We start from the raw sequence: 13,375 nt of genomic DNA, 5'->3' as shown, positions 1-13,375 counted from the left end.
AGCTTCCCAGTCCAGCATTTAAAAATTATCTGAGGCGGGTGTTCACAGTAATCAAGAGGTGAAATATGAAAACCGAGAAAGGTTTTCGACATCCTGTTCGCTTCCAAAAAGTCAGTAAGAACATGGGGTGCACACTTAGCAGGATGAGTTATACTCGAGGATGTTAGTTTGGACATAGTGATTCCCCTGGGCGACACCTATCATCCACTGGGTGAGGCATTGTGCTAGAAATTGCATAATTTACCTCAGCATCAACTTAATTCTTTTCAAAATCTCATGCACTCTACGTGAATGAGTAAAAGTTTTTTCTTAATCTTCACTTTTCTACACTCTACGGTCCACCCCAAGCTATGGCAATTTCTAATAGGAAGCACACGCCAGATACTGTGTATGTGTATGTGTGAGCGTGTGTGTGTGTGAGTGTGTGTATGCACACTCACTGTATGGCCAGTGCCATGGACTGAATGTTTGTAACCCCTCCCCCACCTTCCAAATTCCTATTTTAGAGCCTTAATCTCCAAGGTGGTGGTATTTGGAGGTGGGCCTTTGGGAGGTAATTAGATTTCGATGAGGTCATGAGGGTGTGACCCCATGCTGGGATTAATGTCTTATAAGAAAAGGGAGAGACTGGAGTTTGCTCTCTCTCCTCCACCTGAAGACACACGCCAAGAAGGCGGCCATCTGCAAACCAGGAGGCAGGTCCTCACCAGACACCAAATCTGCCAGCACCTTGTTCTTGGACTTCCTGCCTTCAGAACTGCGAGAAATGAATGTCTGTTATTTAAGCCATCCAGTCTTAGGTATTTTGTCATAAGCAGCCTGAGCTACAGCAGCAAGAGAACGGATCACCATTCTGAGCACACGGATTGGGGACAGGTTAGAAAGGAGAAAGGGTACCCCTGAGATGGTGGGGAGGGTCAGAGTCCACCACAGAGGAAGTCACCACAGCCCTGAGGGATTTGCTGTGGTCACCAACGGGGCGCACTGTCACACCAGAGCCTTGCCCTCATTTTCCGTGGTGAGTCACTCAGCAAGCGTCCCCTGACAGCGCCACTGCATTGCCCTGGGGTCAGCGTTTTAGGTGGGAGTAGTGTCCACCCTCTCTTGCCCTACACCGAGATGGCTCTTTTTCATCCTGAGGGTTCCAGGCAAACTCACAATGGTGACATTTGCTGAGCAGGGGCTCGAATAAAGGGCTCTCAGAGAGCTAGCTGGTAACGTGGAGCATAAGCTAGTCTGCCAGGGCACCGGGCCCCAGGAATGCTCCTTGGGAGGGACCCACAGCCTTCCCAGTGACCAAGAGAACAAAGGAGACTCAGTAGGGGAGCTGTGCGGTGAGGGGTCCCCCAGCTCAACCCCGGCAGCGCCCTCAGCCTAAACTAACTGAGATGAAGTAAACAAAATATTGCCTAAAAGAGCCTTGTATAACGAAGCTAGAAAAAACAAAACAAAACAAAACCCTTCATTTGGTCCTAAACTATTTTTATTAAATGCCAGGTAACCTCCAGTACCCCTTTTCCCCCACCCCCAAAAAGGAGGCCGGGAACCAGAGGGAAGAATTTTACTTTTTTTCCTCTATCGATCTAATAGAATCAAGATGTTTCTGTTTTTGCAGAGGTTTTGGAGTTAATCCTCTCAGTATTCCTTGTCTTCTAAATACTGGGGAGGGGAAAAAAAAGCCTGTAATTTTTAAATTGCTACCTAAATCACAAAAAGGCTGGCTGGCCTTTGCTCTCTTCGTCTCTTTTCAGGGGGTTCCCATTCTCTTCTGCAGGGTACTAACACTGCAATAATAGCCCTTGAGTGATTTACCTAGAAAAGGGTTTGGTCGTGGAATCTGAACACTTCCTTGGTGCCAGAAATTTTCCGCTCTGTAGAGTCTTCTCTGCACGAATTCCCCTGGAAAACAGGCCAAAAGGACTTGTGACATTTCCCAGACAAGTAACCAGAATCCTGCAGTGTGCGCTGCTTAACGAAAATGAACACATACCTCTACTTCCCCCCAAACATTATGACATTCGAGTTATACAATCGTCTTTCATTAATCAAACCGGAGTTTTAAAGCAACACCTAATTAATTCCATAATTGGCGCAGATTGTACCTTTAATGACTTCCACTGTAGCACAAACACCAGTGATCACCGAATTTGATGGTGAAACTACGGAAGCCGAGTTCCTCTTTCACCCAGAACTTTCAGATTGTGTTCAAAGTCGGGTGCGGTTTCAAGGGCGGGGAGCTGGGGCTGAGAGGAGACCAGAGGAAAAGGGGGGAGGAGGCAATTTGGCAAGAAAACCCCGGTGTTGGGTGACTATCAAGGGTCTGCAGAAATTTCTGGCCAAGGAGAAATAGGCACGTTGGAGCAAAATCTGGCTTTGGCAAGTTCTTAAGAACTTCGGGGCGCTCTCTAATCTCCCCTACAGGCTAACCACACACAAGAGGTCCAGCTCGAAGTTGGGTAAAACTTGGGGAAAAAAAAAAAAAACTGCGCGCGAGCCGCGCGGAGACGTGACTCAATCCCATCTAACGGTTCGGTGGACCGCTAGGAGCCCTCAATCTCTGCGCGCAGAGGGCGCGGTGACTCACAGTCAGGGACTGACTCAGCGACCCACCCTGCTCCCCCGGGCTTTCCTCGGCCGCCGCCCCGCCGCGCGTCGTCCAAAGACGCACGAAGCCCTTTAGGTCCCTGCACAGGAACCCCCCAGCCAAGAGCGTGAAAAGAGGTGCGGGCCCAAGCGGTCCCCAGCGGTCCCCGCTTCCAAGCGCAGTGCACAAGGCTGCGCGGGGCGGGCCCTGCGTCCCGCGATGAGCGACCCCCACCATTAGCTCCAATCTCAGGCGCTCTTTGTTTCCTCCTCGGCGCCTTCCAAGCTGCTGGGTCCCTCACTCCCCCTCTTCCTGCTCCTTCGCCCGCGGGTCTCCCCTCCCGCCCGCTCCCTGCCGCGCGCCCCTCCCACCCGCGCCCCTCCTCCCACGCCGCCTTGGCGCGGGCGCAGGACCCCTTTGATCCAGTCCCAGGCGCGTTCCCCCCACCACTGTGCGACCTCGCCTTCTTCAACACCTAGGGGTGAGCAGAGCTTGGGCCATCATCAGGAAAGCCCCTGAAAGTCCCACCCCAGCCAAGAAGTAAGGAACAGGACTCTGTCCAGTCCCGGGAGCCCAGCGGCGAGGAGGAGGAAGGCTCCAAGGCGCCCCCGCCCCTCCGGTCCGCTCCGTGCCGGGTCCCCATTGGCTGGCGCGCTCTGCGCCTGAACCAGCCGTGGGAGGGGAATTCTCGTTTATAAAAACTGCGCCCTTGGCAGGGTCCCGTCCTCTGCAACTCTTGCTCCGGGGTCCCCGCGCCAGAGACGCAGCAGCGCTTCCCACCGCCCACAGCCGCCGCGCCCTCGTTCGCCTCTCCGCCGGGAGCCAGTCCAGCCCGCGCCGCCGCAGCCGCCCAGCCCGCCGCCGCCCTCCGCAGTCATGTCCACCAGGTCCGTATCCTCGTCCTCCTACCGTAGGATGTTCGGCGGCCCCGGCACCGCCAGCCGGCCGAGCTCCAGCCGGAGCTTCGTGACCACGTCCACCCGCAGCTACAGCCTGGGCAGCGCGCTGCGCCCCAGCACCAGCCGCAGCTTGTACGCCTCGTCGCCCGGCGGCGTGTACGCCACGCGCTCCTCGGCCGTGCGCCTGCGGAGCAGTGTCCCCGGCGTGCGGCTGCTGCAGGACTCGGTGGACTTCTCGCTGGCCGACGCCATCAACACCGAGTTCAAGAACACCCGTACCAACGAGAAGGTGGAGCTGCAGGAGCTGAACGACCGCTTCGCCAACTACATCGACAAGGTGCGCTTCCTGGAGCAGCAGAACAAGATCCTGCTGGCCGAGCTCGAGCAGCTCAAGGGCCAGGGCAAGTCGCGCCTGGGGGACCTGTACGAGGAGGAGATGCGGGAGCTGCGCCGGCAGGTGGACCAGCTCACCAACGACAAGGCCCGCGTGGAGGTGGAGCGCGACAACCTGGCCGAGGACATCATGAGGCTCCGGGAGAAGTAAGGCGACGCCCACCCCCGCTTAGAAGTAGGGACCGGGGGCCCCAGTGAGGAGCTGCCACGCCCTTGGGTGTGGCCGGGACGGGGCTGCTGTGAGGGGACCGCAGGGGAGCGGGAGGCTGCGGCTGCGGTAACACAGCCCCGCCCGGAACCCAGACCTTGCAGGTTGCATTTCCCCTCTACCCCTACTCATTGCCTAAACAGCTCCCGTTTCAAGTTACAGATTTCTTTCAAGTACTGCTCTGCAGTCAAAGGCCCTTGCAAACGACGAGCGCAGTTTTTTCCAACTTAGAAAGTTTCCTGGCCCCTCCTGGCGGGCCGCCAGCCCTGGGGTGGAGCAAGGAGGAAGGGATGGCTGTGCAGAAAGCGAGACAAAGGGGCTGCAGAGGCATCCGGGGGCGGGGTGGCGGCCACGGTGATTGCTTTTCCACGCTGCGGCGCAGGTCGCGCGAAAACTTGCGGAGGGTAGCAGCTCTGAAAGCCGCATTCGCGGGATGCCCGCGGAGGTGGCGCAGCGGCTATTGTCTGGGGCGCGCGCACCGGGTGGTTGGGTGTGGCCGCCCCGCCCCTCGCGGTTTCCCGGTTCCCATTTGATTAATGTGCAACTGTTTCAGGTTGCAGGAGGAGATGCTTCAGAGAGAGGAAGCCGAGGGCACCCTGCAGTCCTTCAGACAGGTTTGTAGATCCTCTTTCCAACCTGCCACCGGACCCCACCCAATCGACCCGCGGCCAGGGACAATTCTAAAAGTTAACTACCCCAAGGCTCATAGTGCAAAAACTTCACGTCTGTGCTCAAAGCCCCCTAGTGGCAGAAAGACCCCAGATTGGAGCTTCTCGGGATAAAAAACCTTGGATGATTTTTAAACCGTCCCTTAGGACACAAAGAGTCTTTAAGTTTTTACTTTGTTTCCAGATTTTTTCCAAAGAAATTTTTTCCCATTAATTTTTTTTTTTTTTGCAACACATTGCTAATCTGATTCCAACAGTTACAGTCTGAGTTAGACCGCGGTTTCCTAAGTCAAGTTTGCTGACTTTTTACAAGGCCGGCAAAAGCGCAATTCCGCCCTGTAGTTAAAAATGTAAAACATGCTGGAGGATAAGAAACTTAGTTTCACTGGAATTAAGCCAGCAAGTTTCTCCTCCGCAAATTCTATTGTGGCTCTAAAGTTAGATGGAAGTATCGCTATGCACAACTATTTTGTGATCTAATAAAGGTGAAAAGGAGCCATCTGTCCCCTCGCGGAAAGGTATTAATGGTTTCTCTGGGCTTCACTATGGAATGCAGATACACACGGTCCCGCTAGTGTGGTCTCCGAGGACGGAAATAAAAGGAGTCTTTGTGCTCCCAGGGAAGCTTTGCAACAGGCTACATTCTTATTGAATATGTAATGATGTAAGCACAGTTCTAATTGGACACAAGTATTTGCTAACATCCGTTATCTAATATCTGGCCCAGATTTGTGAAGTTATGTGATGTGAAAAGTTCTTAAAGCTACAGTCATGCCTCATGTTTGGAAAAGCCTTTATTTGGTCATTATACTCTTCAGCATTCTCTCCATAAATAAAGAATAACCCTCAGGCTGAAGAATGGAATTTTAATTTAAGAGTTTTTTTTTTTTTTTTGGCTCCAAAGTTAGATAGACTTAAAGGATTTTTTTAAACTTAAAATTAGAATTAAAAAGCAGGAAGTGTTTTCAGGATAGATTTATTATCTTGAATATTTATTGGGATTGGCTGTAAAAGTACTCTCAGATGTATAGTGTAGAATAACATTTTGAAACAGATATATTTGCCCAATTAATTTAAACAGCAATGTGTGGTTCATTTTAGTCATTGAGCATTTATAATGATCATATTTGTAATATTTTTTGTGGTGGAGTAGTGAGTAAATATAGAACAATCTTAGTATAAAAGATCTCAATAAATCATAATCGTAGGAAAACTAAAAAAAATCTGTTTAGTGATTAGATGACATCTCTCATATTCTCTTCAATGAAGTAGAATGTCACATTGCACTTTTTTTTATAGAGGCAAAAATGAATTTTTTTCCCCAAGCCTGATTTTTTTTTTTGAAATCGCCCATTCCTCATTCACTTTCCCATGAAGGCAACATAAGTATCTCAATATTTTAAGGCTGTAAAGCTATAAACTGATCTTATTGCTTATAAGATCAGAGGTACCAAAATCCTTATGAGCTGCAAAATTGCACATTCCGATTTGGAATGTAGTCGTTTACAGATGGTAGAAACTTGGAAGGAGAGCCAGAGCGGCAAGAATTCTACATATACAGTAGTTTCATTATATGCAAATGTCTTGACCAGTCATTCTGAAACTGAGCAGACACAGTGCTTGATGACAAGGATGGAAACACTCTTGTAGGATGAGATAGAGTTTCAGAAGAAAACACAAAGTCCACCAGAGAAAGCAAAGCAAATACAGTCACAGTTACATTTCTTTCCCGGATTTGCCTGACCCGCATCTTTGCCCACGCCTGTCCTGAATTAGAATGTAAATCTAGCCTGGTAACCCGAATGCCAGATGACTCCATATTTGCTTTGGAGCATAAGGACATGATCCAGAAGATTGGAATAAAGAGTAAGAAAGAGCTTAAGCACACACTGAAACTTTCGAAGTGCACAATTTTGTTCTACACATACTCATGTATTTATGAAGTTGCGAGATTTGATCAATTCCTATCGACATTATTTCATGACATCACACAAAAAAAAATCTTTAAAATACTGTGGCATTGATTTTCCAGATTAAAAAAAAACTTTACTGATATAATACAGATTCAGTAATAATTCATTGAGTGCAATTTAGTGTGTTGGCATACATTTACTTATTTTTAAACTGTGTATTAGTCACCTTGAGAAAAACATTTTGAAGCAGAAATGCATTTGCCACATTAATTTAAACACAGCAAAGTCTGGTTCATCTTAGTCATTGAGCATTATAATCATCATACAACACAAGGGGTCACAATTCAAGTTTGCTAATGAAGAGAAGGAACAGTATATTAAGCACTGGGTGATTTAGAAACATATTCAAAGGTCATAAAGTCCGTCAACACCCTTAATAGCAAATACATTCAGCTTGCGTGGTTAATTTAAAATGAATAAATGAGGTAAGCCATAGCCTGTAGCATCTTCCACATCCTGTCTTTTCTCTTTTCAAAATAAGGATGTTGACAATGCTTCTTTGGCACGTCTTGACCTTGAGCGTAAAGTGGAATCCTTGCAGGAAGAGATTGCCTTTTTGAAGAAACTCCATGACGAGGTGAGTAGAGTCACTTTCCGTGAATGAACGTGGTTGAAGCTGCTCCCATACTCGGCATGGCCGACCTTCGGTCTGTTCTTTCTTCAGGAAATTCAGGAGCTGCAGGCCCAGATTCAGGAACAGCACGTCCAAATCGATGTGGATGTTTCTAAACCTGACCTCACGGCTGCCCTGCGTGACGTACGTCAGCAGTATGAAAGTGTGGCTGCCAAGAACCTTCAGGAGGCTGAGGAATGGTACAAGTCCAAGGTATGAACCAAGTCAGTGTGGCTAGAACAACAGAAAAGCATTTTGTTCTGCAAATGCTATACCCGTCTCTGATTCCTAAATACCCTTTAAATCCAGTGAGAAAGGTGGCTTTAACTTCAAGTCCAAGTTTTGTTTGTTGCTATAGCCTCCCCACTACTCACACTCCCTACCCGCCCCCGTAATAGCAGACCCCCTTCCCATTACCTTATTTTGATTCTCCTTCAAAGTAAACTCCAACACCATGACCTTGACCTCCACCCTTTTTAAATGGGAGTAACAAAGTGAGTCTCTACTTGAAAATAGCAGCGTCAGCATTCCACTGCACTTTCTCCAGTTTTCAAAACAAATTCAGACACATTTTGGCAGACATTGAGCTATGAACTTAAAATATAAAATCTGGTTTGTATTGTGACTTGTTTGTTTGCAGTCTTTAAGCTTTCTCATTTGTCCAGGTAAGGTAGCATCTTAGAATCGAGTTACTTAGACGCACTACATTTCTGATTTCTTTCTGACAGTTTGCTGACCTCTCCGAGGCTGCTAACCGGAACAATGATGCCTTGCGCCAGGCTAAGCAGGAGTCAAATGAGTACCGGAGACAGGTGCAGTCCCTCACCTGTGAAGTGGATGCGCTCAAAGGAACTGTGAGTATCACGCCACCATAAATGAGGGAAAAAGTTACCTATGGCATCTGTTCAGTTGACCAAGCTCCTGGTGACATCTGAGCAAAACTTCAAATGAATATTTTCATCCAAAGACAATAAATCGTCAAGCCACATTCAAAAGCCCTTGAGATCTGAGGGTCGTTAGCTTGCATGTATTATGCTTCCAATAAGAAATACTTGTACTCTCCACCTAAAATTGGAGTGCTTGCCATTTGCCACTAAGGGAAATGGTTGCAAATGATTATCCTGGGAATAGCTGGGCTTTTTTTTTTTTGGCACTTAACCTGAGAAGCCTTTCTCACCTCCTGCAGAACGAGTCTCTGGAACGCCAGATGCGCGAAATGGAAGAGAACTTTGCTGTGGAAGCTGCTAACTACCAAGACACTATTGGCCGCCTGCAGGATGAGATTCAGAACATGAAGGAAGAAATGGCTCGTCACCTTCGTGAATACCAAGACCTGCTGAATGTTAAGATGGCCCTTGACATTGAGATCGCCACCTACCGGAAGCTGCTGGAAGGCGAGGAGAGCAGGTATGGAACCAGGACTTGCGTGCGTCGATTAACAGCTGGCATTCGCTAGGTGTTATGCCACTCACTTTACAAAATACCTTCTCTTACTTCATCTTCGGAACCTTTCTTCAAGGTAGCTGCTTACCACTTTTTATAAATAAGGAACCTTAGATTCGGAGAGATCGAGTGACTTCCCCTAGTCAGTTAATAGCAGAGCTGGGATTTGAACCTACGATTCTGTGAAAGCCAATGCTCCTCCCACTCTATGATGCCTCCAGCTAAAGCCCCTGTGGAGAAAAGTCTTGGACTAAAAAATTTAAATGTACTAACGAGACCAAATCAGGGTAAACGCTTCTGAAGCAAATCCCTCACTCATGAATTACAAGAGTAAATTTTCATACGTGATGAGAACGAGAAGTGTACAGATGTGTTCCTTGTTCTTCGACTGGTTTTCTCACAACCTTTCTGTTTTTCTTTATCTTTTTTTAGGATTGCTCTGCCTCTTCCAACCTTTTCTTCTCTGAACCTGAGGGGTAAGTATTTGTTTGCTCTTTATGAAAAATGTTAGGAGCTTGTAACTATTCTGTTTCTAAAGCACTCATTTTTAAATGACACTTGAAAAATGCCAAGGGAAAATTCGATAAAACATTTCTAGTTTTGAAACCCAAGTACTGTCTTGCCTTCTCTGCAAACTCGCATTTTACTTCCTTCTGATGGAGTATACACTCCAGGAGTCCGTCTCACACTGATTGATGCTACAGTGGCATCAGACCCTGAGTCTTAAAATAGGTGACAGTCTTTAGAATTATTTTGAAAGTAGTGCTTTAAACAGTCGTGAACAAAAATCAAAATCACGTGAGCAAAATAGTTGTCTTTTTAAAATTTCGTTTTTATGCATTTGGGGCCTTTGCTTTCTTCATTCAGAAACCAATCTGGATTCGCTCCCTCTGGTTGACACCCACTCAAAAAGGACACTTCTGATTAAGACAGTTGAAACTAGAGATGGACAGGTTGGTATCTTTCAATCAAAACTGGAGTAATCTCAGATGGGCATTGATGTCCTTTTAAATCAATAAGTCTAGCTCAGATACAGCCAGCTACTTTGGGAGGTTATAGTTTCGCTCGTGCCTACTGGAAAAAATAGGTCTGCTCTCCCTGTACCACACAGAGCCAACTAAGTATTTGGCTCCTTGATGCAAAGGTAGGATAGCAATCTTCCTACAGTCCAAAATTAGTGATTCTCCTAGCGTCCTTAATTTAAAATGAGAGTACAGCTTCGTTAAGTTACTTCCTAGGCCAGCTTGATGAATGATGTCATTAGACTACTTCAATATCAGGAATGTTTTGATCCTGGACATATGGTCCTCCCTACTGACCATCATCTAAACTCTCCTAGGTCCAGTTACGTAGTACAAACACATGCCACGTGATAAAGTAGTTTCTTGTTACCTCTCTATGCCAGGAAAGACGTGGCCAAAATTTATAGTAATCTTAATGTAATCTTCCCTTGCATGCAAACTTAAAAAGTACTTGGTGTACATTTTGAACTTTCGCATAGAATTATTAGAGTGTTCTTCATAAACAGTTTTAAGAAAAAGGTTTTTTTTTTACGTCACAGCATTCCATTGGATACTTATTTTGCCCATAGGTGAAGAGTATCCTACACATAATCTGCCCCCGAGCTGTAACCCTTGTCATGCAGAACCAACATAACCTTCCAAGTTTCCCAGTAAATTACATATAATTAGTAGGGTTTTCCTTTGTCGTGCTTACTGGGGTAATTTCATCTTTAGCATGTAGCATTATATCTGATGTGAATTTTACCTTTTTTAACAGGTCATCAATGAAACTCAACATCACGATGATCTGGAGTGAACGTGGCACAGAGTTGGTGCAGCAACATATTACCAGCAACAATAAAAAAGAAATTCATTTCTTAAAGAGAAACAGCTTTTAAGTGCCTTTCTGCAGTTTTTCAGGAGCGCAAGATAGATTTGGAATAGAAATAAGCTCTAGTTCTTAAGAACCAACACTCCTAAAAGATTTAGAAAAAAAGTTTACAACATAATCTAGTTTACGAAGTCTTGTGCTAGAATACTTTTTAAAAAGTATTTTTGAATACCATTCAAACTGCTTTTTTCCAACGAGTATCTGACCAATGTGTCTCTGCTTCAATAAATCTTTGAAAACTGTTTTTGTGTCTTATTTGATTATATATATATATATATACGATTCTCTAAATTTTATGAGGCTGTGTTTTAGTTAAATCTTTTTTATCCTATTGGTTAGTTTGCCACAAAAATTAAGTTTAGGTCAACTTATAAAGTAAACTTGTATAGTTCTTAGTTTGGTCATTTTAGATACTCCAATTTTTCAATTAATTTACAAATAAATGATATAAAAATAATTTGTGCAAAAATGATTGATCTTCTCATGAAATGAGTTCAGATGGGTAATTTCAGTTCTAACAGACTTGCTAAAATTAAAACTTTGATTAAAATGAAAAATTTTTTTCCATCTGACTTGTTTTGCTTACCATATACCATGCCAGACAGAAAAAGTCAAGAACCATATGAATTCACTCATGCGGGATATAAAACCGAAAGGAACAAATAAGACAATTACTCAGACAACAGTACCAAAGGGATGGGGTTGAGGGAGGTTGAGGAAAGTAAAGGGGTCAAATACTTAGAGACAGATGGAGACTTGACTGGGCGGTAAATACAATGCAATATACAGATAGTATGTTATAGAATCATACACTCGGAAACTATATAACTTTGTTAACCAATGTCACCCTAACAAAATTTTAAAAAATGAAAACTATTTTCTTGTTATATAAATATGAATGGCACAAACTCCACTATGAGAATTAAAGCATAGGACAACGGCCAGGATATAAAGACCGTATCTTCCTTCAGCAACGTGCAGAGAAAAGGAACAAGTTCGTTAAGTGTCAGTGTGAAACTAGCCTGCTTTTCTTTGTGTACATCTATATATGTGATATCTAAATATGTCTACTTATAGGTGAAGATATTTTTAAAGACCTTCGTATTTGAGGAATGTTAGACACACAAGGAAATCCTTACTTTTTCCCCTAGACATGTGGTGAAATGGTGCTAATTCTAATAAGCTATCAAAAGCTGGAGCAATGAGAATGAAGTATAGTCACGAAAAGCTTCTGACTGAACAGGTTCTACGAGGACAGAGTGCAGGTAAATTACAAGAGAGAAGGTTATTACCTAAAGACGAAGCTGTGATGGTCAATTGTGCATCCTGGAGTAAAACTGGTAAATTCCTGAGCTTCTTAAAGTCCCAATTTCCTATAGAGCTATTAATCCCCTCTCCTGGGATGACGTGGTTGGCATTTGTTGTAATTTTTAGGTGTTTGCGTCTCCTCTCCAGAGTTCCTGAGGGGAATAGAGAGACAGTTCATGCAAAGCCTGCCCACGTGCCAGGTACTGTGCGACGTGGCTTTATAACGTTAGCTGTGATTTTCATCGTTTTCATTACTGCAGGCACCACATGAAGAAAGAGAGGATTGGCTAGGGAGGGATGTGACCCCAAGCTAGGGTGACGTTCCACCCTACTTTCCTTAGGGTTAGGCTTACTTATTAATAGTGGCCCCTTTCAGACTCCTGAGTGTACTAGTGTGGACGGAAGATTCTGTCTGGTCATCATCCTACTCTTAGCAGAATCTTATAGGAAAGGGTATTCTTCCTGAGATTCCTTGAGCATGTCTGCCTTCTTCACCCTCCCCTCCCCTCCATATCTGAATAACTGACATGTTAAATGGCATCATCAGCATTACCAGAGCAAATATCCAAGTCTTTGGGGCCTTAAGACACTTTTTCTACTTGATTCTTGGTTTGTGTTCTGTTCTTTAGCTATTCTTGCCCCATGATCCTCAGCCTCCTAACCTTATTTCTTCTCTTTCATTTCTACCTACCTTTGGCCTTTTAGAATCACCCAGGGAAGACACCAGCCCCATGTCGGGTTTCTTCAAGCATAGGATCCTTTACTCAAAAGTAAAATCAAAGCCATAGCTTAGTTCAGCAGAAAAGGAACTTCTGCCTATATACTTTGAGACTAGTGCGCTCAACACTCTTACAAATTCCTCACAACTCTTTCTAAAACCACTTCCCTGAAATGGAAAAGATGAGCTGGCCTGCCTTATCTGTGACCGTCAGAAATTAGCCCTTAATGAAAACCCTGGCAGGGCCCACCTCATAGGAATTCAAATCTATTTAAGTCTTTTTAAAATTTTTATCTTTAATTATACAGTTAGCATTTTCCTTATCTTCCATTTTGAAAAAAGTAATAAAAGGAAATGATGTTTTCAGCACCTATGGTGAGGCAAAGATTAATGCTTGGTTCTTTTATGTGCGACATTAATCCAAGATTAAAGGAGATTAAAAAATAGTAGGGGGACGGGGAGAAGGAAATGATGACATAAAGTGCAAGTCTGAAAAGCGTTCCCGAGGGGATTGCGAAGTCCATGGAAAGAATGTGAAAATTAAGTCCTGCGAAGTTTGCTCACAGTACTGACAGAGGGAAGAGGTGGTTTGTGAAGGAGACAAGTGTCTGATTTAGTTATAGCATGCCTAATGTAGAATCCACCTTCCCATGACCGGCCTCTAACGAAGGCACT

At 45.1% G+C, this 13,375-nt stretch overlaps 2 protein-coding genes across 7 annotated transcripts in view; one reads left to right on the top strand and one right to left on the bottom strand.

The window, feature by feature from the left end:
• TRDMT1 (tRNA aspartic acid methyltransferase 1) overlaps positions 1-2,908 on the bottom strand; it is a 76,431-nt gene extending 73,523 nt beyond the window's left edge. For 3 of the 6 annotated variants that reach the window (XM_036226928.1, XM_036226930.1, XM_036226917.1), the window contains exon 1: positions 1,813-2,908. In XM_036226928.1, the coding sequence (XP_036082821.1) occupies positions 1,813-1,930 (118 nt within the window). In that variant the 5' untranslated portion in view covers positions 1,931-2,908. The remainder of the gene's footprint in view (positions 1-1,812) is intronic. The other 3 variants (XM_036226952.1, XM_036226924.1, XM_036226962.1) reach the window with 3 other exon arrangements.
• A 402-nt stretch (positions 2,909-3,310) lies between these two features.
• VIM (vimentin) lies at positions 3,311-10,916 on the top strand. The gene is made up of 9 exons (XM_016150634.2): positions 3,311-4,023; positions 4,638-4,698; positions 7,207-7,302; positions 7,390-7,551; positions 8,067-8,192; positions 8,525-8,745; positions 9,214-9,257; positions 9,649-9,734; positions 10,561-10,916. The coding sequence occupies exons 1-9, from the start codon at positions 3,461-3,463 to the stop codon at positions 10,597-10,599; spliced, it is 1,398 nt and encodes a 465-aa protein (XP_016006120.1). The 5' UTR covers positions 3,311-3,460; the 3' UTR covers positions 10,600-10,916.
• Positions 10,917-13,375: the final 2,459 nt, after the last annotated feature.

The sequence above is a fragment of the Rousettus aegyptiacus genome, unplaced genomic scaffold, assembly GCF_014176215.1.
Source record: "Rousettus aegyptiacus isolate mRouAeg1 unplaced genomic scaffold, mRouAeg1.p scaffold_m13_p_10, whole genome shotgun sequence".
Classification (NCBI taxonomy): domain Eukaryota; kingdom Metazoa; phylum Chordata; class Mammalia; order Chiroptera; family Pteropodidae; genus Rousettus; species Rousettus aegyptiacus.
Note: the sequence above shows the minus strand (reverse complement) of the source record. Positions and strands in the feature narration are given on the sequence as shown.